General features: G+C 43.6%; 1 protein-coding gene across 2 annotated transcripts; it reads right to left on the reverse strand.

The window, feature by feature from the left end:
- Positions 1 to 1,580: 1,580 nt before the first annotated feature.
- Pon1 (paraoxonase 1) lies at positions 1,581 to 26,734 on the reverse strand. 2 transcript variants are annotated; one of them, XM_041675584.1, is made up of 9 exons: positions 26,582 to 26,734; positions 19,837 to 19,907; positions 17,984 to 18,039; positions 17,503 to 17,671; positions 14,270 to 14,396; positions 10,871 to 11,071; positions 9,311 to 9,392; positions 5,527 to 5,655; positions 1,581 to 1,992 (listed from the first exon to the last, which is right to left on the reverse strand). In XM_041675584.1, exons 1-9 carry the CDS (start codon positions 26,653 to 26,655, stop codon positions 1,834 to 1,836), a joined length of 1,068 nt encoding a protein of 355 aa, XP_041531518.1. In that variant the 5' UTR covers positions 26,656 to 26,734; the 3' UTR covers positions 1,581 to 1,833. The 2 variants fall into 2 exon arrangements, with proteins under 2 accessions (XP_041531518.1, XP_041531519.1); XM_041675585.1 differs by lacking the exon at positions 10,871 to 11,071.
- Between the last annotated feature and the right edge of the window lie 522 nt (positions 26,735 to 27,256).

Raw genomic sequence — 27,256 nt, forward strand, 5'->3', positions numbered from 1 at the left:
GGCTAGCTAGTCAAGACATTAAAAAAAAAAATCACGTGAGGTTTGCTTTCTTAAGCACCACGTTCATGGATGGTCATAACCAGTGTTCCAGAGAGTCAGACCTCCTGGGCTGTGAAACTGCCGTCACTGACTAACAGAACACTAAGATACCTGGTGCTCTGTACTAAACTGACTAAAATTACTTAAATCCCATTGTGATAAAGTGGTTCTTTTATGAAAATAAATTTTATATGTTTTTATTTTGGTTTTCGTGAGATGAGATTTTACTTCATGATCTCACTGCCACAGTATCCTAAGTCTAAAATTATAGATACATCATGATGCATAAACTGTTTGTGTTTTATACTTCCAATGTGTTGTCATAAATGACAATTTTTCAGTTTCTCATCAACCCCCCACAAACAAACACCTCCCTCCAAAAAAAAAAAACAGATAAATGCCATGGCTATTGTCTATAAAGCATGGCTGCTTTAATGTCCCAGAGAAGTCATTCAGCCTGGAGGGTCTGTCTTTAAAACAGGCAAATGATGTGTCACTATCTCTTGTTTCACAGCCAAGATAAGAAAAGTGAAATTTTCCTCTCAGAAAATCGCCAAAGGTTGTTGATCTTTCTGTTTTTAAATGTTTGTCATCCTTTTTTCAGTCTCCACAGCAAGTTAGCGTAGGTAAAGCCAAACAAAACAAAAAACAAGAAAGCAAAACCCATCCCTGGCACCATTTGGACAACATGGACCTGAGGGCACTCAGCACCACGTGGAATGGGTTATAGACTACTGAATCTAGTCATGACAAAAGAAGCAAATCCCTCCATTCTCTGGGACTTTATAAGCAGAATGTATAGTGTGTCCAGAGAGCCGAAATCATGTTTGAGTGTGAGAACCTTTCCAAAGATCTTAGGAGTCTCCTATATGACATAACTATGGGAAAATTGAAAAGCCCAATGAAAAGGCACAGGAGCTAACTGCAGCTTCTATTTCTGGAGGAAGTCACACAGAAAAGGAGAAACCAGCAGTCTGGCAGCATTGGCTTCATGAGGTGTTGAGAGTTGTCTTCATGGTGACACTTTGGTGACCCTAGAGTCCCTAAGTGACCTAAGAGTGCCCAGAGTTGGCCGTACTCTCTTGTTTTCTCAACAACGGTGAGGCAGAAGTCCACTCATCTGCTTTAAGGGATCTTGAATATTACTGGGGAAATGTGTTTTGAGTTACATACAAGGTGTTGCTGATTTTCCCGATGCCTTGACAGATAGCCTGGTATAACTAAGAGGAGATAAAACTTATTTTGGCTCATTTTGGAGGGCCCAGTCCACATCTGACTCCACTCTTTCTTGGCCTACAATAAGACGGCAGCTCAGACCAGGAACCTGGTTAGAGCCCACCTTCAAGCCGACAGGAAGCCGAGAGGAGCAGAGAGTCAGCCAGATATAATCTGTGAGCACATTCCTCCCTGACACAAATTTTCATCAGTGGAGTTCCACCTCCTAAAGTTGCCAACCCCTCCAAAAATACCACCCCCCAGCTAAGGACCAAAGATACAGCATACAAACCTGTCGGAACATTTCAAACATAGCACAAATTATGTAGACTTGACAAATTTAATCATTTTGGTGGAAGAGTTTCTATTAGTAACTGAGATCTTCTAAGTAGTCCAAGACAAACTAAAGAAATCCTTGCTTTTCACATCTGTCGCCAGTAAACACTCTCCCACCTTCTTATCTCTAAGTTTAATGTCAACATCCAGTAGGCAGCAGAGCGCACTGTGATAGGCGCCTTTGACATGGGGAAGGATGGAGATGGTGGGCTTATTTTCCACGGCATGGATGCTGCCAGCTTGTCACAGATCACAGTAAAGAGCTCTGTGGTACACGGTGCCGACCAGCAGTTTTCCTTTGTACACAGAGGCAACGGTAGTACCTTGCAACACTGTGCCGTTTTCTGCATAAACCACAGTTACTTTGGGCTCTTCGGATAAAATGTTCTGAATCCGAAGCACCTATCAAATAAATAACACGAGGTTAATATTTTTGTTGTCATTTAAATTAACTTTAAACTTGAAGTTCGTTCTTCCTTAGCCACATTATCTCACATGATTACACCGACTGTGCTCTCTTCTAAACTTATTTGAAGGCAACTGTTTCCTCATATGTGATGGCGTCAGGTTTTGGTCACATGATCTTTACCAGCATTAATGAGCATATGAACACACATGGGTAAGGTCGGGCATATAAATGAACAATGTAGCCTGAAAGTAGACATTAAAGCATAGTAGGGAACACAGTAAATATGGGGGAGGGGTGAGCAGTAGTTATATAGTTGCCTGACTGGCATTTAGGTCTGTTCTATGTATTTTCAATTAATTAGAAGCATGGATGCTTACACTGAAATGGGTGCGGGGGGGGGGGTTGTAGGGAGTCACAATTTGATTGGTCTGTTGGCTGACTGCCTGTGAGATGGTCTTTGTACGTGCACCCTTCCGTCTTGTCTCAAGCTAGAGTTACAGGCGCATAAGCACCATGCCTTCAAATATCCAGGTTTACAATGCAAACAAAGAAAATTGAAAGCATGACACAAGAAGCCACCTCTCTGTAGCATATTTATCCACTTGAGCAGAAGTCGAAAGGATTTTTAAGTTTAATTTCCCTCACTTCACTGAGACATTTAACTACATCATTATTGACCATGTATTTCAATCCATGTTAAATTCACCATGTGGCAAAGCTAGTGTTTGGTTCTTTGGGGTAATAAAATAATTTTATATAGCAAAACCTAATATGAAGGGTATCATCTTATTGAGGCAGTGGACATGGATCAAGTCTCGAATCTTTTATTTCCCATTTGTGCCCTTCACTGCAGAATTGGATGGGCGACACCAAATTACTCCTAAATTCTCTTTTGACAATGATAAAATATTGTGACTTGAAGTAAAGAAACGTATATCACAGAACATCCACTGTGGCAGGTCAGGGAAGCCAACGCCTGGGCATGAAATGATCAATGGGAAACTCCAAATGACTTCTATAGCTAACAAATAAAGTCTTACGGAATTGCTGAATTATTAACACATTACTTTACAAAATAGTTAAGGGTGCACCTCAGTTTGCTAAACCTCTCATTCCCAAGAACTCGGTCTATGGGAGCAATGCATTAGTTAGTGCCTTCCAAGTCCTGCATTCTGGTTCCCTGACCAAATCCATCATCAGAAAGGAAGCAGTTTTTTTTTTTTTTCAGAAAAACAAATCAAATCATTGGTAGGGCAAAGACCCAAATTCACCAAATGAGCTAACAAGCAAGAACAACTAAAACTGAACATTCTGCTCAGCTTGTATACTGAACACCCTGCAGCTTACAGTTCTTCAGTCTATTAGAATGCAGTTGATCAAGCCTGAAAGCAAAAGACTAATGAAAGATTGGCAACAAGCGCAATCATAAGAGGTCAGGAACCATTCATATTAGACTTATTTCAATACAAATATATAGGGAGAGGTTATTTAGTGTGTGTGTGTGTGTGTGTGTGTGTGCTACACACGTGTGTCAATTGTCAACATTCACTATCCCATAAACAAATCAGTATAGCTAATTATATAGCATTTGCTGTGTGTTAGGTATTTTAGGTGATATGGAGAGGTTTAAATATGTAGGACAAACTGGGCAGCGGTAGCGCACACCTTTAATCTCAGCACTCAGGGAGGCAGAGGCAGGTGGATCTCTGTCAGTTTGAGGCCAGCCTGGTCTATAGAGTGAGTTACAGAACAGTCAGAGCTACACAGAGAAACCCTGTTTGAAAAACCAAAAATAGAAAAGAAAAACGTAAGAGGGGACAATGAGGTGTCTGTGGTAAGAGTACGTGCCATGCAAGCGTGACTGCTTGGGTTCAGATCCCTAGGACCACAGAAAGACCTGGGAATCCCAGTGTTGGAGAGGTGGAGACAGGAGGATCCCTGGCTTCCAGGTTCAGTGAGAAACCCTTTCTCGAAAAGTAAGGTGAGGAAGTAGTTAAGAAGATAGCCAGCATTGTCTTCCGGCTTCCTCAGATATGTACACATATATACAAGTACACAACCTCACACAAATACATGAAAGTAACACATACAGGAGGATTGGATATGCAAGGGGCTTGAGCATCTATGGGTTTTGTGTGCACAGGCTTCACAGAAGGAGGCCATCACAGACGTGGAGACGGGCTATAGTGATGCCCTGCATAGGTTACTGAGCCAGGTAAGGGGAAGTCCTACTGTAAAGTGAATGACAAACGGATACGGCCCAGCAGTGTGGCACCACTGTAGTTTTTAAGCTAGTATGAATTCCCAATTTGAAGGAACTCACTACTGAGATAAGGATGTAGGCCCCTGTAGCAGAAATTCTAACTGCTCTTAACAACAAAACTTAGAGTCAGGCCGGGCAGTGGTGGTGCACGCCTTTAATCCCAGCACCAGCGATGCAGAGGCAGGAGGATCTCTGGGAGTTCGAGGCCAGCCTGGTCTACAAGAGCTAGTTCCGGGACAGGCACCAAAGCTACAGAGAAACCCTGTCTCAAAAAACCAAAAACAAAACCAAAAAAACAAAACAAAAAACAAACAAAAAAAACCACCAGAGTCAGATATCAGGGTAAAGCCACAGCCTCTTCTTACTTCACCAACCTCTCCGTCAAAATAGGGTCAAACTCCTGTCTCCACCCTGCCTCAGTCGCTTCCTCTCTCTGCCCAGACACATCATTTCCCGTTTCCTCCTCCCAGATGCTGGAATTAAAGGTGTGTGCCACCACTGCGTGGCCTTTGTGGTTAACTAGTGCCTAGTTCCACACTCTGACCTCCACACAGGCATTCTTCGGTAGAGCACAAACAAAATATCCCCACAAGCACCCCCCAGTGCTGGGTGTCCTCAACACAGCGCTTCAGGCCCACATTCCCTGGGCCTGCACCAAGGCCTGTGTGCAGGGGCCTCTCCAGCTTGACTTCTTGCATGCTTGGAAGATCTTTTCCCCTGAATGATTTCTGGCTGGCTAAATCGTCAGCAAGGTGTCCACCTTCCTCCAAACAGCACTCTGTTTGTGTATGTGTGTTCATTTTATTTTGTTTTTATTTTTTTCCAGTGCTTGCGGTCAATCCCAGTGCTTCACACATGTTAGATAAGTGTTTGCCACTGACCTATCCTCCCAAAAATATACATTCACTTCTGGCTTTGGTAGCCATTTCCTGCAAACACACACACACACACACACACACACACACACACACAGAGAGAGAGAGAGAGAGAGAGAGAGAGAGAGAGAGAGAGAGCCCTGTGTTATTGTGTCAGCACCTGTTGGTGTCCCTATACTAGCCTCATCCCTTTGTTTAAAAAAAAAAAATTACCAAGTAATAAAGAAACTACCTGTACCCTTCCTGGGCTCTCACCTTCAGACCTGACTGAGACCCTCGATCATGTGTTCATGTGCCCTCTGTCGTTTGCACATAGAAGGAGAATTTTGTTTTCAATTGAAAACCAGTAGTGAGAGCAAGCTCTGCATCCACTTCATCGTGCAACTAACCTCTGAGCCAGGAGGATTCTCTGCGTCGTAGAAGAAGATCCTCATTCCATTGGGATGACAGCCAACCCAGAGGTCCCCTGTCACCGGATCCACGGAGATGTTATCCACAAGGGTGTCAAAGTCGAGGGTCTGCCGAGGTAAGAAAGGAAAGTGAGCCTATGTTGAGCTGGCCAGAGATTCATCAGAGGCGTTGTCCTCCTGCCCTAGGTCAGCACAAGCTGCTCCTGGGCACAATTCCTCCCACTCCCACTTCCACTTCACTGCAGGGATGCTTCTGGCTTTCTGTCTGTCTATGCTAGCATTTCACTGGGCTCAAAGACCAGCTGGGTGCAGGGCATGATTTACAAAACAAAGCCTGACTCTTGGGAGTTAAATGAAATCATTTGTACATGAACCTAAGACTTAAAAAAAAAAAAAGTGCAGGATAAATCCATTCTTCCTAAAGAGGCATGTGCATGTGATATGTTTACAAATATCTTCCGAACAAATGAGAAATGTAGATTCATTTCTGGGGAGGAATCTTGAGGAAATGTAAGTTCCTTCATAGTTAATCATAGACTGTGGAACGAGGAAAGAAATGATCGCCAGGATCTAATCCTTGCCTTGAAGTTCAGGGAAAGTTTGTTCTTTCATTTCCTAGTTATTCAGCTCCCTGCTTTTTTTGCTGTTTCTTCTCTAAATATGAGCTGCAAACGCATGATTGCTGCAGACTGCTGTCGTGCCTTTGTACTGACGTCGTAAATAATAGCAACGATTCCTAATTCCACCGTTCGTCGTCCTGGCTGCCTTCTCCTGGGAAGAAATCCCATCTATTTGTTTATCTCGAACTCTCATTGAAGAAACAGTATTTATTGTGTACTTGAGTCCAGTGGTTTCTTTCAATTCCCAGGGACCCTGGAAATAACGGGTCAGGACTCCCCGAAAAGGCAACTGCAATGTGTTGCCATTGCCCTTTGCTTCCTGCTCAAAATGAGAACTGTCCCCACACATCCCCGAAGGGATTTGAGGGCTCGGGCAATGTGGCAGAACCTCACTGGAGAGCCGTCACCCTTCAGCCTAGAAACTGGCAGCCTTATACTACAGGAGGTGGCTGAGCAAGCAGTCCCAGGCCAAAACCTATTCGTGGCTTTCTCCAGCCCCCAGGAGCCATCCACCCAGTGTCAGCTCTCTATGTACAGGCTGACATTAGCTTCTTTAAAGTGAGGAAATGTGTTATCTAGTGTTCTTCTGTTAGCATAGAGCAGGGAATTTGTCATCGGCAAATTCCATGGTGCATGGAAGCCTGCTGAGAACTCCCGGAGAGGTAAGAGCGAGACAGGAAGGCCTTGGAGCCCATCCACTCTGCACGCAATTACCACACACTTTGCAAGGCACTCAGCTCAACACCTGCAGTGAGAGGGAGGACTAGACAGAGCTCCTGCTGATCCCAGCCACCATCTGTCAGGCAGCCTGCTCTGGGTCCAGAAACAAACGCATGCCTTGGCAATATCCAATACCTAGCCATGCTAATAATAATAACAATCGCAGGGGATATCTGGATCCCACCTCATGTTCCCACAAAGACATGCGCAAGATATTCAAGTCCAAACAAGAAACTGGAATGTTGGTTAGGTAGTTCAAAGTGCTTGTCCCTTTCCCTAACAGGGCCTGGGGTTCAGCAGTCCTTAGGATTACCTAAAAGAAATGCCCTAAATAAGGAGCTGTTTTTTATCTTAACACTGCAAAATTTTGAGAATTTCAGCTGACTGAAGTGTGCCAAATTTTTAGTCTTAGACTTGTGGGGAACAGGCGAATGTTTTTTTGCTATGGTAAAATGCTGGTAAGATGTCACCTACCATCATAACCGTTTCTACAAGGACAACTCAGTAGTAGCAGGCACAGGCTCATGTCCATAACTGTCACTCTCAGCCACTGCTAAGAACTCTGCAACCATTACATGATCATTCCTCGTTTCTCAGCTTTTGGTAACCACCATTCTGTTGTTCCAACGAGTTTAAAATATTAAACTTATGTTAACTATTTTATTTTGGGAGTAGAGTCTTGCTATATAATTCAAAGTGACCCCTGACTCGGAATCCCCCCATCACAGCCTCCTGAATACTGGGATTACAGGTATGAGCCACCATGCCTGGCTCTAGGTACTTCAAATAAGTAAAATCATGATGTTTGGGCTTTTGTGGCTGGCTTCTTTTGCTTAGCATAAGTTTCACCCATTTGTAAAACTGAATATGGTTCCAGTGTATGACGTCACCATGTTTGGGGCAGGACATGCACAGTCTTCATCCCAGATTTGACAACTAGCCTCAAGAAGTTGCTCAAATCTCTTAGCATCCTGAACCATTACTGAGCTAATGTTAACTCACATAATCCCTCTAAAGAATGAGTATCACTATATTTGACAGTGTTACTTCTGCTAGGTTGGTTATAATGATGAGAGATGGCCTGTTCTGGTACCAAATGCAGAAGCCAGACCTGACCCCTGCCCCTAGCCCTCATAGTCCATGCTGTGTGTCTATTGAATTGGGATTTATTACAAAATTCCCTAACTTTCACCTTGCGGAAGTATCTTCTGTTATAAGCACAGTTTGTTTTTATTCCCCAAACCAGTTGGAGTGTGTGAAATTTCATTTCTCTGCAGCTAATATTCACCTAGCTCTGCCAATCATTTTTAATGTCAAAGGGGATGTTAGATTTGATGCTGCTTTGAGGCAGCCTTCTCTGAGTGAGGCCTCCTTTGACAGTCCCTGGGACATGGTGACAGGGACAGTCGTGGAATTGGCAGTGACGGTGCTTCATGCTGTGGGCACGGGTGTGGGCAGCATGGTGCCTTGTGGCTCTGCAGGGACAGGGGCCACCTCATACTGTTCTATTTGCATAAGCCTTTCTTCTTCCCCTTTGAGCAATTACACTTTCTGACCAAAACTTTTAGCCAAGACCAGAATTAGTAGGGGCAGAAGGTGAAGAAGCCCTGATACGCAGTCAGCCCCACCATAGTCATTAAACAAATGTTTGCTGAGTGCTCAGTAGATGTTAGAAACTCTTCCAGTGAAAAACAGAAAACCAAATGAGTCCTGGTGAATCCTATAGACAATAAAGAAGACTAGTAAGGTGTGTAGTGTGCGTGAACAAAACCAGAAATCAAGAATAAAGCCACCGAGAAGTCAGGACCTACAGTGGGGAGCAGGACGCTGTTAGGAGTTGGGGTTGTTAGGGAAGGTCTCACTGGAGTGTGCCACATCAGTCAGAAATGAAAGAGAGGAGAGAGCCACAGAGACCAGGAATACAAGGGCTCAGAGTCTGCTGCTGAATTCCTCATAACAGCTGGAGAAAGGAGAGGTGGCAATAGGGCAGATCAGATCTGGAAGTAGCCAGGTCACGGGCAGCCATTGTGAGTATGTGGCTGTTACAGAGGGGAGTAGGAAGGGGGGGGGGGGGGGAGAGAGAGAGAGAGAGAGAGAGAGAGAGAGAGAGAAGAAGAGAGAGAGGAATGGGAAAAGAAGTAGAAGGGAACTGAGAAACGGCCCCTCTTAAAAGGGACTGGAAAAGAACGGAAAAGAACGTCTCCAGGTTTCCTGTGTGAGATGCCTGGGTTGCTGATTTCCACTCTGCAAGGAGCAAAAGTGAACAACAAACGCATGATGATACTGATGGCACTTAATAAATAGGTGAAGAATTGCTTCTCACTCACTCTAATTAGAAAATCCCTTTCTCCTCACTTTTAATTTCACAAATCAATTAGCATCTAATTATCACTCTGCAAATGTATAGTGTTAATACATCTTACCTTCAATGGAGTTAAAGTCCAATTAGCATGCTTTTCATACACGTGAATCTTGTGAGCCAACAATTCAGCTATATAGACATGCCTTCAAAGAACAAAGAGCTCCGTCAAAGTGCTTGAAGTGATGCCAAAAGGTAAGTTGTGATAATTCGTGTTGGGGTGGAGCTTTGCTTAGACACTAGAAAGTAGAATCTGTCTCAAAGCAAACTCAGCTGCAAAGAACGCAGTGATTCTATAGGATATGAAACATTTAATCACTGGGAAGTCATTACCAGAGGTGGCAAGGTACTCGTCCTTGATCAGAAGGGAAGGAACTTAAAGCCAACAACTGCTCTTAATATTTGCGTTGTACGTTGATGCCTTTGATTTGTCAAAACCCCAGTGGCAAGCCCAAGGTTCTACATGTCAGAGGGTGTAAGTTTGGGCTTAGGCTTTGGGGGGCATCAGGAAGCCCTCTCGATGATAGTCTTCCGTTTCAGACCAGAGAAAGTACGAGAGAAGACAAAGGTTTGGCCTCGATGCACAGAAGTCTTTCACTCTTCCTGTTCTGTAACCGGAGTTACTACACATGAGCTTAGTAAATTACACAAGGTGTAACACCATACACCATAAATATTCCTGAGGAGACTAAGCGTAGTATATTCTAGAACAACGACAGCAGTGGTGTGCTAATTCTGTGAGAATCAGAGACAACATGGACAACAGAAAATTGCCTATGTTACTTTCTCTGTGTTACTGATGCTCTAAAATTTTTGATAATATAAGACAAGGGAGGGTATAGGTGGACGATGGACAAATTTTATACGTTCATCGGTGCTACCCAGAGTGTGGTGCCCAGACCAATAGTGATCTGTGAGCTGTTGCTTGCAAGATCAATGTAGTCGTCTACACCACTAATAGCTGCATTGACTCTTTCCTACAGTAGGTGTGGCGGTTTAAATGAGAACGGACCCCACGGGTTCATTTATTTGAACAGTTATTTAAGAGTTGGTTGAACTGCTTGGGAAAGATTAGGAGATGTGTTGGAGGAGGTGTGTCCCTGGTGTTGGGCTTTGAGGTTCCAAAGGCCTGTGGCATTCCCAGTTAGCACCCCCCCTCCGCCCCTGACACACACACACACACACACACACACACACACACACACACACACACCTTGTGGTTTTTGTCTCAACAAGAGAACTCTCAGCTACTTTTCCAGCATCATACCTGCCTGCCTGTTGCAGGGCTGGTCATAGACTCATCCTGAACTGCCAGCCCACAATTAAATGCTTTCTTTTATAAATTTCCTTGGTTGGCATGCCTTTTGTAGAGCAATAAAAACATAACTAAGAGAGTTCCTGATGAGAGAACCACTGTCTTGCTATACATTCTAGCACAAAGGCCATTTCATAATCTAGACCACACTACTTACTACATTCACTCATCAGAGACTCCCCTAAATCACTATTCCACTCTCATCTTACTAACACTACAGATAAATATATTACATTGGAAAATACTATATTCTAAAACTATATAAGGAGAATCCAAATAAATGTATTGTGGTATAGAAGGCACACATACTTGCCATCAGGGGAAATGCCAATGCCGTTAGCAAAATCAAATCCTTCTGCTAGCACTTGGACTTTATCAGGACTGTAGTAAACAACATTGGACCACGAGAGACCCAAGTACATTTCCCAGGACTTTAAGTATGGGTCAGCAAAATAGTGATCATTTGTGGCATAAAAGCTCTCAGGTCCAACAGCGGCAATATCGTTGATGCTGCAATTAAAAACACACATGATTATATACAGAAAGATAACACACACTATAGGATTACATATTTGGTATTTATTAAAGTCTAGCCTTAAAGTCAAAAAATGGGATGGAGTCCTCACACCAGCAGGGATAGTCCAGAATCACCATGGCATCAGTCCTAGCCAATCCCCAAAGGTAATAAGATCTGGCTATTAGTACTAAGGACATGAAAATCATATTACATGTAGTGTAAATGTACTGGCGTGCATATGTGTGTGTGTGCGCGCTCACACATGCACATGTGTGCCTGTGTGTCTGTGCAGACAGTAAACACTGAATGAAGTCAAAGATCATAACCAGGGCAAGATGAATTTGCACAAAGGACACAGAGTCCCATTAAGTCAAGCCCATTGTAACAGGGAGTAAAAACATTGATCAGGTAGCACTGTGGTTCCAGCCTTATTAGCTGTGTAACCCAAGTGAGACTCAAGCCTTTCAGGAAAGAAAGGGTGCTGGTCTCTTCTGTCATATGCCATGAAGTTTCTTGTCTCTTAACTGAACAAGTTCATGCGCAAAAATGTTCGAAACAGGATGTTTGGCTCTTTGCTTGCTGATTAAGACTCTCTCTGTGCTGCTGCAAATGTCAGATACATGAGTCTATTACTTAGCAAACACGTAAGTGAGTCATTTCTTGCTGACTGAGGTAACGGAAGTTCCCTGGGGGCCATGATCTAAGGAAAATTATCTTTGCTCTACTTTAGAGAGGATAATGGCAAATACGTCAGCTCTGACGCAGCCAGGGCTCCGGGGTGAGAGCCATATATACACTGAGCCTCAGTTTCTCATCTGCAAAAAAAAAAAAAAAAAAAAAAAAAAAGCTTAATCCGTTTTCCCCTCAATGTCTCATGGCTCATTAGAAAAGTCTACGCTTATGGTTGGAATTGCCACTGTGGAATCACAGTGGGAATCACAAGGAGACAGTACTGGCCGACTCACTGAATCCTCCACTAACAGCAGCCACTGCTACCACAGTGGAAAATGTCCGTGCAGTCAGGATGGGTCTGCGCAGGTTTGGGGCAAAAACTATCAAGCTGTTTTTACTTCTCTCTTTTTAAAGCAGATTTTAGAAGTTGGTGTGCAGCTCTCTGCGACAAAGGAGCAGATGGGAGCAGTTTGGAGCAATAGCTTTGAAATTTGATTTACTGTTTGAATCTGAGCCTGCCTGCTATGGTCACGGCGTGGGACCACAGCACGTCTCCCAACTTTGAGCTGCTTTCTGAAACTCAGTGTTCTTTCTGTAGCTTGGCATGCTGGGTAGAGACGGAAAGGAACAGTGACTATAAAGGCCTTGCCATCATGCCTGGCACGCATAAAGGACCAATAATAACAGCCATGCTGTTGCTATTAGCATGATTAGCTTATGACAGTCTTAGTAATTCAAATATTAATACTATAAACACCCTCAAATACAAAGCCACAACTGTGTGTGACTAATCCTCAGGTAGAGAGAGCCAAATTCTAGTTCATTGTGGCGCTCTGATTATTTGTGGTCCGGTTCTATCCTGCCAATTCACAATATTTTCACATCTGACTGAGGAAAAAAAAAATCCCTGTTCTGCAAAATCGGAAACACTGGTGGCTAAAAAAACAAAATAATAATTATTTTCATGATTTCGTGGACTCAGTGCCGGCTCTGGCTTCAAGCTTATCCCAGCTATATTAATGGCTGAGGTTGTCATCTGAGGCAACTGCACAGATAGGCCAGGTCTCAGGAACAATTAAATCCACATATGGTATAATGCCAAACTAAGAAGCTGTTTCCAAGCAGTCAACGAACCTTGCGTTTAAGGCAGTCTGCATATGCACTTGGCTTCTAGCTGAGACTCCTTCCATTGTTACTGTTGCCAGCATTCCACCAGCCTCTCCATTTTACATGTCTTTCCCTTAAATAGTCTCTGGTTCTTTGGATACTTGAAGGCCTCATTCTCTCTTTAAAATTACATGTATAATTATATATGTATTTTATATATATTTAGCACATAAATTACTTATATTTGCCATATAAATCACACATATAATAATGTATACTTTATACATATATTTAAAGAGAGAACACACATATACGTGTGTGTGTGTGTGTGTGTGTGTGTGTGTGTGTACGCGCGCGCCCGCGCGCTGTATCTCAGCCTGACCTCAAAATCCTTATGTGCTGAGGATGCCCTTGAGCTCCCAATGGTTGGAACCACAGATATGCACCATGCTTGCTGGGGACTGAACCCAGGGTTTTGTGCACGTTCGGCAAGCACTCTTTCAGCTGGGCTACACCCCAGCTCCTAAAACACCCTCATTGTATAAACAAACTTCTAGCTCTAAACTAGTCTGTCCATTTGATCTCATCCTAGGAATGCACAAAGCCTGGGCCTTGGTTCCAACTTACTTGGTTACAATAACTAGCTAGTGGAGATTTATCTAGTAATTTAATTGTTTCCCCTCTCAGTGGCCTCATCTGCACACCTCACACGAGGCTGGAGCCTGGACACACAGGTGAAGCGGTGTACACCAATGCCAAGACTCTGCAAGGGGAGGCGATGAGTACAGACCTGGTGCACCAAGAGCGAGCTGGATGAATGGAGCTCCTGAATTATACAAGGAGGGGAACCAAGTCTAGGACACTACAGCCAAAGTTATTTGGGGAGAAAGCTATCATTGGGCCCACAGACCAGTTCTTCATAGACTAAGGACTTTTGATGGGTTGACAAGAATTGATATCCTCAGGTGTCTACTTGTCCCATGAATTATATTGTCCAGGAATCTAACTTGGAACCCAATATTTGTATCAATTGTGTACAACACAGCACTAGTGCCTTCAGTAGAAAGATGTCTAAGATGTACCGAGTTTGGGATCTTCTCCTACATATCTCTGGAGCTCATAGCACCATCTGAGATTGGTCTTGTAAAGAAGCAGTTTCGTGCTGTTTTGCTTTTTAATGTCTCAGAATGCTTTGATAGAGATCCTGAGGATAGAAACTGACTATAGTGTCCACCCAGAATGGGATAGATGAGGGGAGAAGGGAATGAGCCAACTCTTAGGGTTGCGGGGTCTCAATAAGTTCTGAAGAACATTCAGAATAGTTGACTCTGCCCTGACCCAGGAGAAACGCTAAATGTGAATGAGCCATCTTCCTTAGTCCAGGGAGCTGTGTGCGTAAGGCTACTAATTACCTAGGCAATAGCTCATGTGTGATGGTTCTCAGATGCAAAAGGGATCTTTCCTCTTCTTGAAATTTAAACACCTCCACAGTGGACTTGAAATCTGGATGGTTCACCACTAGTAGGTAGACAGCATTGTCTGAGGAGATGAAAAACAAAAAAATTGAAGCATTAGCGAAGCTCTCACCTGTCAGTTCTGTCTCCCCAAAGCAATTTCAACCCGCCTCCAACCAGTACTTAGGCTGCCAGGCAGACGGAATATTTTCATCTTTGTAGAGAAAAGCGTTTGTGATTGCTCCTAAGAAAAGTGGCTAAAGGAAAAAGTAGTGACAACCTCTAAAAACTCACAACTTCACAGGAGAAAATAAAAAAAGCCCCGAACTTCAGAATGAACAGAACCAGCCCCAAACTTCAGACAGCTTATGAAGCTTTGATAGCTCAAGTGATCTTTGTGGGACACTAAGTTGAGGGGAAAGGATCGAGGGTGTGGGAATTGGACTAGACAGGATGCTTGAGAGTAATTTCCACAGTGGACAGTGAGCGGATGGTGGCCTTGCATGTAATTTACACAGTGGAAGATGAACAATGCCTCCTGAAGAATGTCTGAGAGAGAGGAGGACTTCGGGCATGAAGAAAGCGCTCTAAGTGGTAAAGAAGCTGTGATCATAGAAAATGAGACAAGATGCTACTTGCCTGAAGAAGAGGTCAGAAGGCAGTGGGGGTTCACTCTCTAATTCTAGTATTTGGGGGGTGGAGGCAGGAGGGTTGCTTTAGGCCTACAGAGTAAGAAACTGTCTCAAGTAGAGGAAAAGGAAGAAGAAAACAAGAAAAGGGAGTAGTGAGGTGTCTCTGGAAATCCGTAACATTATCAAATTGGTATTTAAAGGAAAATGAGACTCTGTTTAGTAGATGTTTAGTAACAGAAAAGCCAGCTCAGATATTTTTGATTGGCCCTTCCAACAAGCATGTATTTTTAATTGGTGTTGGGTTTAAATATTGCAAAGGAATAGTGTAATATGCTAAAGAGCTGGAGGGTAATGTCCTCTTAGCAGCTGGGTAACTTCTTTCCAGCAAGATGGGTCCCAGAACTGAGACCTAACTGAAGCGAGAGTAAACTGTGTGTCTATCTGGAGAAACAATGTTCCAAGTCGAGGGAAGAAAATCTACAAACGCCCTGAGGCCAGAGGTTCCTTGATACATTCACATAATAGTGAAGTTATGATTAGAGCCCAGAGAAAGTGAAGAAGCTGAGGCCAAGGAGGGAGGGGCAGGAACAGCCTTGCAGGGCATTAGGGCAGGATCTAGGTTTAACCAGTTAGGACCATGAACAAGGAATAACATGAGTTGAGACTGCAGTAGGATCTCCACTTAGAAAGAGGAGTCCGTGTTAACAGTATAACACTGCCCCCCCCCCCCAATGACAGGAAAGTACACTAGAGCTATTTGGCACATCAAAAGTCCCTGGTAACAACTGAAGATCAAGGAAGACAATGTTCCAAGTGGGGATTAGAACCAGAATTCATATTGTATACTGAAGATTTTACTAGAAGTTTGAGTTGTTATTCTCAAAACTGTTTATAGATGGTCCATGTGCAAGAATGTCACCCTGGAACTGCTTGTGAAGAGGTAAAAAAGTGAAAAGAACCTCCTTATATACAAGCAAATGCTCGGGGGCCCCCACACAACTAAACCTGGGAGCCCCAAAAGTGGGTCTAAAAGCACAGGCATGAAAAGAAGCCTGGGATGCAGTGCAGAAAACAGCAGTTACCTCCAAGAGGGCTTGCCAATACTACACAGTTTTTATTTTTAAAAAGTATACACATGGCAACCACCGTATTTCATTGCATCTAAAATGTTTCCAAGGAGCTGGAGAGATGGCTTAGTGGTTAAGAGCACTGACTGCTCTTCCAAAGGTCCTGAACTCAATTCTCAGCAGCCACATGGTGGCTCACAACCATCTGTAATGAGATCTGGCGCCGTCTTGAGGAAGAGACCTGGTCAGTCATCCTCATCGACTTAGACCACGAAACACAATATGGACAAGCTCAACAGAACCGCCATATATGGGCTGCCCATGTGTGCTTCAGCACTGCCAGGGCATAAATTTCATTCATTGGTCCATTTCGAAATGATTTGAAAGGGAAATCAAATGACAAAGGTTGGGGTGAGTGTATAGAAAGATCATCAACGAGTACATACATATGCACACATATATAATCATTTTTTGACATTTTACAGTGGTCAAAGAAGAGGAACACAAATGGAAGTATCTAGGAAGATATCTAAAGGGAAAATAATATTAATAACCATTATTGGGGGATATTCTCCTAGAATATAGGCACAGACAGCGACATTAGTGTGAAATATCTGGATGCGGGAAATAAACAGGCAGCAAAACGTTGCAGTGGCTGAGGAGGGGGACCCTGGCAGGGAGAGCAGAAGCTGGGTCATCGGGTAGGGGCGACGCTCTTAAAGAAGAAAGTGAGGTGGGAGAGGGAAGGATGGGAGAAAGGAAGGGGGAGAGAGGGGGAAAGCAGAGAAGGGAAGAGGAAATGGAGACAAAGAACATAAATGAACATTTTTGTCACCTGGACAATTCTTAACCATTGCCCCAGGCACCGTCAAAATAGCAGAATTCATTTTCCTGGGCTGAAACTTGTACACTGGGATTTTTACATTTCCAGGTGTTTCTGTGTGCAACTGAATTTAACAATTACTACCCTGCAAAGGAAACGGGACCAAACACATGGGGAAAGATGAGGGATCAAGGCATCCTGGGTGGGGAAAAAGAAGTGCAGCTGAAAGCATCCAAATGAAAATGAGCTTCTAAACAGAGCGCAGAGCACCAAGGACGGCCCGAGAAAGCTGTGCAGGAAGGTAGTGTCACCGTGTCTGCGGTAGCTTTGATTCATGTGATTGAGGGCTGGAAACACTACGGCTGCAGATGCTCGGATCTTTCAATTGTTTAACAGAGAAAACCTTTTGCAGTGAAAGCTGAATATATAATTATAATACAGGCATAATGTGAATACTACTAGTTTATGAAATCAGTGGCTTTACAAATCTGTCAAGTGTAGCATTTTCAGGCATTGAAATGATTTTAGAATTGCTTACTTAAAAACAAAAGGTAGGGTCAAAATCCGTAAAAATTACTCATGACTAGTGTTTCATAGATTGAGAAGAAATGTTCATTGTTGGATATACTTTACCCTTTGAAACTTTTCTTCCTCAATATAAACTGTTACCTTCATCTGTGAATGTGCTTACTCCATGAGGATTAAATGATGATTTATCGAATTTATTTCCTGTCATTTCTAATTCCAATACCGCTGGGTTCTTCTCATTTAAGTCCATCAGAAGTATTTTTCCAGGTGCATTGGGATCAAAACTTTTTATTCCAGGATATTTTAGTCCCTTAAAAGAATAGTGGAGAAAAAGCAGGTATATCACAGTGCATCAAGAGCTGAGAGGCTCTGATTGTCATGTGTGTCTACAATAACTGCTCTGGACCACAGGTGACCGCAGGGCCATCTCTTAACTGACTGACTTGTGTGACAGGCCCACGGGACACTCTGGAAGCCATGAGCTCCTCTGTGGTTATCCCCATACACAGGTCACAACACCTTCATCAAGTCATGTGTAGGCACAGAACAGCTCCCAGCCCCATGAGAGAGTAGAGCCCATCTCATTTGAGAGTGGACACAGTCAGTGATGGCAAACACTCACAGTGCTGAAGAAAGCCAGTCCATTAGGCAGGATCTCTAAGTCTTCAGCGCCTGTTTCTGCAGGAAGGAAAGCAAAAAGAGAAAGTGTTTCAAAGTACTGAAGGACATTGGCAATCCTCTCGTTTTTCTCCTCCCTCTTGAAAATGAATCTCTGTTGGAGCTCATATTTGCTAGGTTCAGAAAAAATTCTCCCTTTCACTCATATTGTTGATCGTGATCGTAAGAACATTAAGGAGTAAGTTTTAGCCAGGCAGTGGTGGCACGTGCCTTTAATCCCAGCACTTGAATGACAGATACAGCTGAATCTCTGCAAGAGGCCAACCTGGTCCATAAAGCAAGTTCTAGAACAGCAGGGCTGTTACACAGAGAAACTCTATCTTGAAAAATTAAAACCAAAACAAACAGAATGAATTTTGTATTTATTTATTTGGCCGAGTTTTGCATAACCTAGGCTAGCCTTGAACTCACTTTGTAAATTGAGGATAACCCTCATAGGTGATAGGAAGACAGACATGTGCCACCATGCCTAGTTTGACCACATAGAATGAGATCTGATTAAAAAAAAATTAATATCATCAACAAGCACAATGACAATTTGCATTTCATTTACTTGTTTCAGATTGATGGCTCTCTACCTCAGAATCAAGATCTCTCATATAAAATCCTTGGACATTCACAAAGTATCAAAGGTGTCATTATTTGGAAAGAGCTGGTATCAGTGTGAACTCCTAAACCCGTAAACGCATACCAAGTACATACATTGCATCACAGTTCCAAATCAATTCCATGTCTGAAAACCATGTCAGAAATACAGGCAAATCCCAACGTTTGATTTTTAGAAGTGGGGATATTTTACTGATAGTTGGTAGCATGTACTTGCTAAGTGTAAATACCAAAAAAATATCTCAATTAAATACATTTAATTTTTAAAATTTTCAATTAGTACGGAAACAAATGAAATATTTGTTTCTGCAGTCATACTCCTCATGGGTATGTATGTTTTTCAGAAACCCAGGGATATCTGACAGTAATGTTACAATTTCCTAGAAAAAGTGTTGTGCTGTAAGACAACATGTTTAAGAACCCTACTGAAATGAGCCTTCTTGACTTGCCTTCTGGACTATAAGTCATCTCAGACAAATAGCTCTAAGAGCAAAAGCCAACAACCCCTACCCAAATGTAGCAAAAGCATGGGTCTCAAATGAGTTGGCCTCCACTAATGGAGTTAGCTGGTTGGCTGAACAAGATGCACCCTTGAGCTCTGGGATGCACTCAGTTGGTTACCAGGGGTTACCTCTTTTTCCACCCTTTTTTAAATCTTTGCTGACAGGGTCTTGCCTCCCAGGACAGACAGCAGTAATTATCTTCCCAGCTTCCTTTGTAACTCGACATCAGCCCGTCCCCCCAGCTCTGCCTAACGAGATCTAAAGAGAGATCTGCTGAGAACTTCTGGAAAAGCAACACTCACAAAGGGGGCACGTGAAAAAGCCTTGAGGCAACTGCCTGTGAGAGCATTCATTGAAACATTATTTTTTTAGTTTAGGCTTTGATCTTCTTCCTCCTTCTCCCATTTGCCAGCTCCTTGGGTTTTGTTACCGTCAAAACCACTGCTATGTTTACAGTTTTTGTTCTGTTGACCAAACAAAGCCCAATCCAATCTGAAGCATCTTGGTAATACATCTGTGAGGTCAAAAGTCAAAGCACGTGGCATTTGTATGCAACTCCTTACCCTATATTACTCTCCTGAGTCAATGCTGTAATTGTTGACAAAACTGAGCTGGAGCACTAGCAAAACATATAGTGAGATAATGTCCTTGCATTTAAAATTTGACACTTCTTCATCCGTATACGTACCGATTCCTTTAATTAAATTACAGTTAGGAAGTTCTACAGGAGTTACTTCACGGAAAGCAGCTAATCTTGTTCTGGAAAAGAGAAAAGAATAATATATTTCAGAAGGTAGAGTTGAGGTGCAAAAGTAAGCCCACAAAGTAATCTTTAATTGTCTTTTGCTTTGGATATACTCCCTGACTTAGTGTTCCTGGGCAGCCAGGAGTCTTCATGACCAGTGGGGACCCTGGGGTATGACATACAGTTGGGTGGGGGCTGCTGTGTATAGAGGAGGACGGATACACAAGGAGGCATGTGGTGTCCTCTAGGCAATCCCCATGACTATTTCATCAGTTGTACTTGGATTCCAATGTGGAGAGTTAGGTTGAACGGCAGCAAAACTCCAGTTAATGCCCCTGATGTCTGAGAGCTTCTCACGGGAAGAGCTTGCTATTTCTCAAACATGTAAACTCCAAATACATATGCTACTTTATAGTTCCAGATCAGTTAAACATTTGAAAGCCATACTAGAAAAACAAACAGTTTCGAACGCTTCCATTAAAATGGGGATATCTTCCACATTCCTCAAGAATATGTACTTTCTATTCTGCCAGCTATGTGTCCCAGATGGGGTACTTGCTTTTCAGATATGAAGATGCAGGTGTGCTTTAAAAGTATTTACAACTTCAGAAAGTTATATCCAAGGACAGCATGCAAAAAGGCATAGCGCATGTGGGTAATCGCTAATGTGGGCAAGAACCTACACACATACTGTGAAACCAGGCAGAAAAGCAATCTGTTGAATTTGAGGACATAAGCATCATGGCGGGGCGGGGGAGGGGTGTTTAAGTGAAGAACAAAAGGAAAACAAACAGATGTGAGGAGGAATTGCCAGCAAGTTCCTGAACCAGAGCAAAGCCATTGATGGGGCATTTGCAAGAAGCAGACCACAATGTTGGCAAGAGAGCCAGACAGAAAGTTATGCAGCTTCTTCAACAAACAACCTCGTATAGCCTTGATAAGTAGTGATAATCATTCAAGAGTTCCTAGGAATTTTAGTTGGCTGGTGATGAGCTGAGAACTCCTCTTCATACCTTCCTGGCCCTTTCTCTCGGAGAAGATGAGCCAGGAGTGAGCACACACTGTGTAAAACTTCCTCGCAGTGAGTACAGGCGCAAAGGGGAGTAATAACAGAGCCTGGGGCATTTCTTCTGAAGGGAGAATTGAGTATCGCTACCCTAATGTTAGTGACTTTCAGTTCCAGAGTCTAGTACAGTCTGGACAAATGGGGTGCAAGGCAGCCAACTATTCTCCTTTGTGGGGACCCCCGAGTGAGTTTGTCCCAGTGCACTACCAGATGGAAACCCACTGGGATGGATAAGAGAGAAGCAGACACAACCAAACAGATAGGAAATGAGGGCATGCTAGAAGGTTGCGCGCCCTCAGTGACAGGAATTAACTCGGGAAGCAGACTCCAGAGAAAAGCTGGGGCCAGTCCTGTGACTTGGCAAACTAAGAAGCATTTCAGGAATGAAAAATTCAAAAAATGCCAGACTACAATTTGACATTGTCGTTATAAGAGCTTCTGATAATGAAATAAAAAATCTGGCGCAGCGGTGGTTTACAAACTTTGCAGAGGTCCACACTGGGAAAAAATAGTTTAGATGGGGCAAGTAAACAGTGTTCCTGCACAAACCTTAAAGCAACTCCACCACACACACACACACACACACACACACACTCACACACACAAACACACATTCACACACACACAAACACACACACATAAAAACACACACACTCACACACACATACACATAAACACACACAAACACACATTCACACACACAAACACACACACACAAACACACATTCACACACACACACACCTGAAAATGGCTTCACATAGGCTAGGTATTGTATCAGGGCTTTGCACATGACAGACAACACTTTCCTCTGAGCTGTGTCTCTGGCCCCATGTGCTATGTTCCTAGTACAGGTTTTTGTTTGTTTTTTTTTTCATTTCCACTCAATTTAAAAATGTTTGTCATGATTACCAAGCTCATATGATACCTGCCACTCGAAAAGACACTTTTTGAGGGAACATACAGTGAATGTTTAGAGTACCTCAATAAAGGACTAAAGGGCAGGTTCAGGATATTAAGGGCAAAGGTCCTAAGACAAAGCAAAGTGGATCACTGAGAGGGATTTCAAGCACACGAAATCACTGAATGTGTTAAAACTTGTGGAAGGAGGCAGTAGTTTATTGAGAATCAAAAGTACACAAGAAGAGGAAGGGTGGTACTTGCTCACACCGTCCATTAAATACGATTGACTTGCACAGGCCAGAGAAAGGCCGGTTGGCTCAGCTGTTCTCATCAGAATAACCACCATGAGCCAGATCCCAGAGCAGGCAAGAAGAGAGAAGGTCTTGACCCAGTTACTCTGGGTTCCAATTTGTAGCCCAACCAAACCAGGTTTCAGCAGGATGTCAATGACACCACACTTCAGATCCTGTGTGTGTCCTCTTTGAAATCTCAAACACCTCGCTCCGGTTTTCTCTTCCCTAGTTACGGATGGCTAAGATTAAGCAGTTATGAAGTGACTGAGCCAAGGTTGGAAGACAAACATGAAAGCAGATCTGCATTCAGTCCTTTGACGGGACGAAGTTTACAGGTTGCATCATTACAGAGATGCGCTTAGATACTCATCTGCCTGCAAGCCTGTGTCTGGCTTCTCAGCTTTGTGGCTGTTCTGGATCTCGTAAATAAAGTTTAATGTCCGAGATACGTCCCTGATTCCAAAGCCTCTGAAGTCCATCCAAAATTCACATAAACTTCACTGTGAACTGTTTTGTACAAATAGACCCTGACTCCCTGCCACAGCTCTCTAGACTATGCTGGTACTCTGGGTCCAGGTACGTCCTCATGTTGCCAAGCATTCTTCATTCATCAGGAATTCTTTATGAAGACTACTGCATGCCAAATCCCATGCTAAGGTAACTTACACATACTTCCTCACTTATTCCTTCAAGTAATTTTTAAAATAAAGATTCAAGTTTCCAAACCAGGGTTATAGCTCAGAGATAGAGCACTTGCGTGGTGTATTTAATGTCCTGGATTCAATCTCTGCAGTGTCCTCTCTTATGTCTCTGTCTCTCTCTCACACACACACAAACACATTTTCCTTGTTCTGTATGTAAAAACATCAGACACCAGGTCATTTGGATGTGATCCCTTGATTTAAAAGGGACAACAGAGATATGAAATCAGGAGTCAAGATACAAAGCACTGTTTCCTACTTCTCCTTGGTACCCTTTCCATTAGCCTACACTTTTACTTCACTTTGAATGTCCTTTCCCTCGTCACCTACAGCCTGTGTCCTGCCTTCCGTAGCCTCCTGTGGTCTCCTGTAATGGGACCAGTAACTCCTTCACTCATTTTCATGCACTGTGATACACAAGTCTATCACATCCCTTGCCATGCTGCTGTTTGGTCTTGTTGCTCTGTCTACATTATTAGATTAGTGAGTCGTGCTACACCACATTACTTTCAATGTGGTTTCCAATGTGAACATGGAACTCACAGCAGAGGGAACTCAACCGATGTCTGCTGGGTTGTTCTACTATAAGTTTACTACGTCAGACAGAAAATGGTATAGAAATGCTGATGGGACCAGGAGGGCTGGAAGGCAATTTAGCTTTAGCCATAGTGTCAAAAATTATGGTAATATTATATAAACTATCTCCAAAATGCTCATTTGTTGGAGATGTGGTCTCAGTGCAATGCTTAAGAGATGAGCCTTGATTGGGTCATGATAGTGTTGGTCTATTTGATAGAGCAGTGCATTCATGAATGTCTAATTGAGTGGACTCTCTGGAGATTATGGACACTATGAAAGGTGGGCAGAGTTGGAGGAAGGAGGCCTCTTGGTCCTATGGGATTTGAAAGTCTACCTGTTCCTCAAGCTTTTTTTACTCTAGATGCTTCTCTCTGCTTACGGCCATCACATCATAAGCAGCTCTCTGTCCCTGCTCTTACCTCCTGCGTAGTTGGAATGGAATTGGCTGTCATTGTCTCATAGGGAGTGGCATTATTAGGAGGTGTGGCTTTGCTGGAGGGGGTCTAACCTTGTTGGAGGAAGTGTGTCTCTGTGGGAAAGGGCTTTGAGGTCTCCTATGCTCAAGATACAACATAGTGTCACAGTCTCTCCTATTGCTTTCTGATCAAGATATAGCCAGCACCATGTCTTCCTGCGTGCCACAATGCCTCCTGCCATGATGATAATGGACTAAATCTCTGAACTATAAGCTGCAGCCTCAATTAAATGTTTTCCTTTGTAAGAGTTGTTGTGGTCGTGATGTCTCTTCACGGTGGTAGAAATTCTAAGACACACCCACGCATTCTGATAGTCCTTGTAGCAGGCCCCCTGCAATGGGTCAGCACCATGGGCTTCAACTTCCAAAACCTTGAGCCAAAATAAGTCATTTTTGGTTAAGCTGTTGGTCTCAGGTTTTCTGCACAGTCACGGAAGGTCTGACTAACACACCAAGTATCATTCACCAGACTCCTGGGGTGGATTTTGAGGTCATATGACAATTATGAAATCAAATGATTGCAGAAAGCTTGTTATGTGCCCAGTTTTATATATCCTAGTGTGGTGTGTATTATTTTTCCTTGAATTTTAGGTAGAGAAACAGGCTGTAACTTTGCTTAGTATTAACATGTTAAAATAAATTGAAAGCTGCAGACACGAGATCTTTTCCATGCTCCTGGGAATCTGCCACCACCATTGCCTCTAGGACACGCTATCTAGCACGAGTGTAAGGTAGCAGAGGTATCTGAGGAGCTAATGCTAGCGGGGCCATTCCCATCCCAAGACAGAAACACCGAGATCTTACACATCATGGCAGCAGATCTAAGAAGCAGACTTTTTGGTCCCTCACATCCTCAAGAAATGTTCTGTGTTGTCCTGAGCATTGTCTAGATTCGCAGGATAAATATCATGAAAATCCACAAGTCAGATCTAACTACAAGGATGAACCAGCACCTTGGTTTGTTCTTCTCTTCCCCTCCAATATCAGATGTTCAAGAAATTCTCCAAGGCACTCTCTGGTCCTGCACAGATTCCTGTGGCCTCCCAACTCCTCATGTGCATACCGCATCCCAGCTCACATACAGTCCATCTATGAAGATGGCTGTGTCTACTCTGGGTGCAGGACTTGTCATCATGTGTTGAGAGGACACAGTTGCTTGTTCTCCCTTCTCTTCCCTAGGCATATTCATGATTCTCCTGAGTCTAAGGTGCATTGTCTCCAAAACGGGGGTAGGTCATTATCCATCCCTGAGGCCCTGTGGCTGTGGCTCCAACAGGCAGGGTCTGAGCATCCTTTATGGAGGATACAAATCTCCTGAGATGGGGGCATTTGCTAAGTAAGACTGATCAGATTCAATCATGCAAAGGGGGACCTACAACTTTGCTTATTGAGGGAGGTCTTGGGTACCGCTTAGACCTGTTGATCCTTGTTTGTGCCTAGGCTTTGGGGGTTCTGGTCAGTGAGTGTTGTTTCTCTTCCTTCTCCTGTCGGAGATCTTCCAGGAGAGTTTGCACACATTTTCCTATCTGTAATTTAACTAAGTTTTACAGGAGGGAAAGGCCCAAAGCAAGCTAGAGCGGACTCTGTGGTTAAATACGTACTACAGAAGTGTGAGTCCCCATGTTCTCAGCCTTTACACCCATGGAAAAAGCAGGTGAGAGCACTGTGCACCTGGAACTCCACATGACAGAGTGGAGACAGGTGGATTTCTGGGGCTCCCTAGATGGCCAATCTAGGGAGCGATGGTTTCTTTAAGAGACCCCACCTCAAAAGCTGAGGTCACAAGTGGTGGGAGATTTCTATCACCAATTCTGCCCCTCCCCCAGTGCATACATGGGCAGGGACAGACATCCACACAAACTAACATATTACACATGCAAGGTTTTCAAACCCAAATACTTTTCTAATATTTTGCGATTTAGGAAATAATAATTTACAAAACCCAACTCTGTGGGTGAGATTCCAATTAGTCCATAAGATTATATAACTGTTTAATCCCAAATAGTACACACTGATTAATTTTTTTAGCTCAGAGTAAATAACACAATAATATTGACTAAGCCTTTTAAAGTAGCATGATGTCTAGACTTTGAACCCTTATGAAAGATTATCCTGAAACTTTGTATACATTCTCAGTCTCCTGCCCATTAACACCCTGGTGGGTTATTACAAGCTTTCAAGGAGAGCAGAGACAAACACCACTGAATAGCTGCTGACTCCCAGGCTCCTTGTTGGTAGTTTTCTATATAAGTATATGTCACTACGTCCAGTTTATTGGCACATTCAATGAGTTGCAAAATGATTTGCCCAAGATACCTTTCTCAAAGCAGAAGCCATACCAATAGTCACATACATGATCCCCCTTTTCTCCAGTTCGGCACCCACTGGAGAATGTGGCCCACGCCAGGTAACAGTTGTTTCTATGCAGCTCAGTGCACAAGCAGGGCTTTCTGTTCCCCATCCCCTCAGTGAGCCTCAAACTGACGTCCTCCAAGCCAGAAAGGAAGGTTTGCTAAATCTATAGATTTTCCTCTAAAGCACCTGGAGCTACTTTAGGGTGTTGAGGTGCTCCTGGAGCTAGCAGAGGTGAGGTGCATGGCACTGCAGCCCTCACCCCACTCACCCCACTCATCCCACTCACCCCACTCACCCAATCCACTGTAACAAACTTACTGATAGGAAGACTGGTGGTTCTTATAAAATGCCAAGAGCAGTCCCATGAAGGTGAGCCCTATCAGCTTCGCCATGGCTGAGACAGACGGATAGACTGAGGATGGACGAGTTCAGGGACGCTGATCAATTCTGAGGCCTGCAGCCTGGAGGCTTGGAGAACTCTGGATTGGCCAAGCTGAGTTTGCCCGGGGACCGCCCCCAGTGCCACTGCTCCAGGTCAGCCAGAGTCCTCTAGGTGCAGTCTCCTGGTCAGGTGCTTCATTGCCCTTGTCCACCCTAATCCACGCCCCAACTCTGAGGAGAGAAAAGCAGAACAGGTGCCGAAACTGGTCTGAAAGGGATTAAGCCACTTAGTGGAAACAGAGAGCCATGGGAAATAAATGAACCAGGAGGGTGAGCCTTTCACTCACTTTGTGCCACAAAAAATGTCCCTAATCCTTGCGGCTCAGAGGGGCTGGGAGCTTGATCACAATAGCAGCCAATTAACACAGAAGAGAGCGTTGTGGTCACACCCCTAAGATAGAGGCTGTTCTCGCCAAGTGGCCCATGGAACTGTTGCTTTGCAGCACCATCATTCCAGAGTCTCACCTTCTCCCAGGGCCACTTCCCAGGGTACAGCTCTGAGACACAATGCTCCACCATTCCGCAGCTTCCTCACTGGCTGATATTAAACCG

The sequence above is a fragment of the Microtus oregoni genome, unplaced genomic scaffold (assembly GCF_018167655.1).
Source record: "Microtus oregoni isolate MIOR12 unplaced genomic scaffold, Mior012 000026F_ref0000081, whole genome shotgun sequence".
In the NCBI taxonomy this organism is placed as follows: Eukaryota; Metazoa; Chordata; class Mammalia; order Rodentia; family Cricetidae; genus Microtus; species Microtus oregoni.

Bases quoted from the DNA above. Each gene is read 5' to 3' on its own strand.
- Pon1 (XM_041675584.1), bottom strand. From the start codon at position 26,655: ATGGCGAAGCTGATAGGGCTCACCTTCATGGGACTGCTCTTGGCATTT. The intron at 11,072-14,269 runs GTAATTAGTAGC...TTTTAATTGCAG, and splicing joins ACACATGAGCTATTGCCTAG to CATCAACGATATTGCCGCTG. The intron at 1,993-5,526 runs GTTAGTTGCACG...TTTATTTGATAG, and splicing joins AGAATCCTCCTGGCTCAGAG to GTGCTTCGGATTCAGAACAT.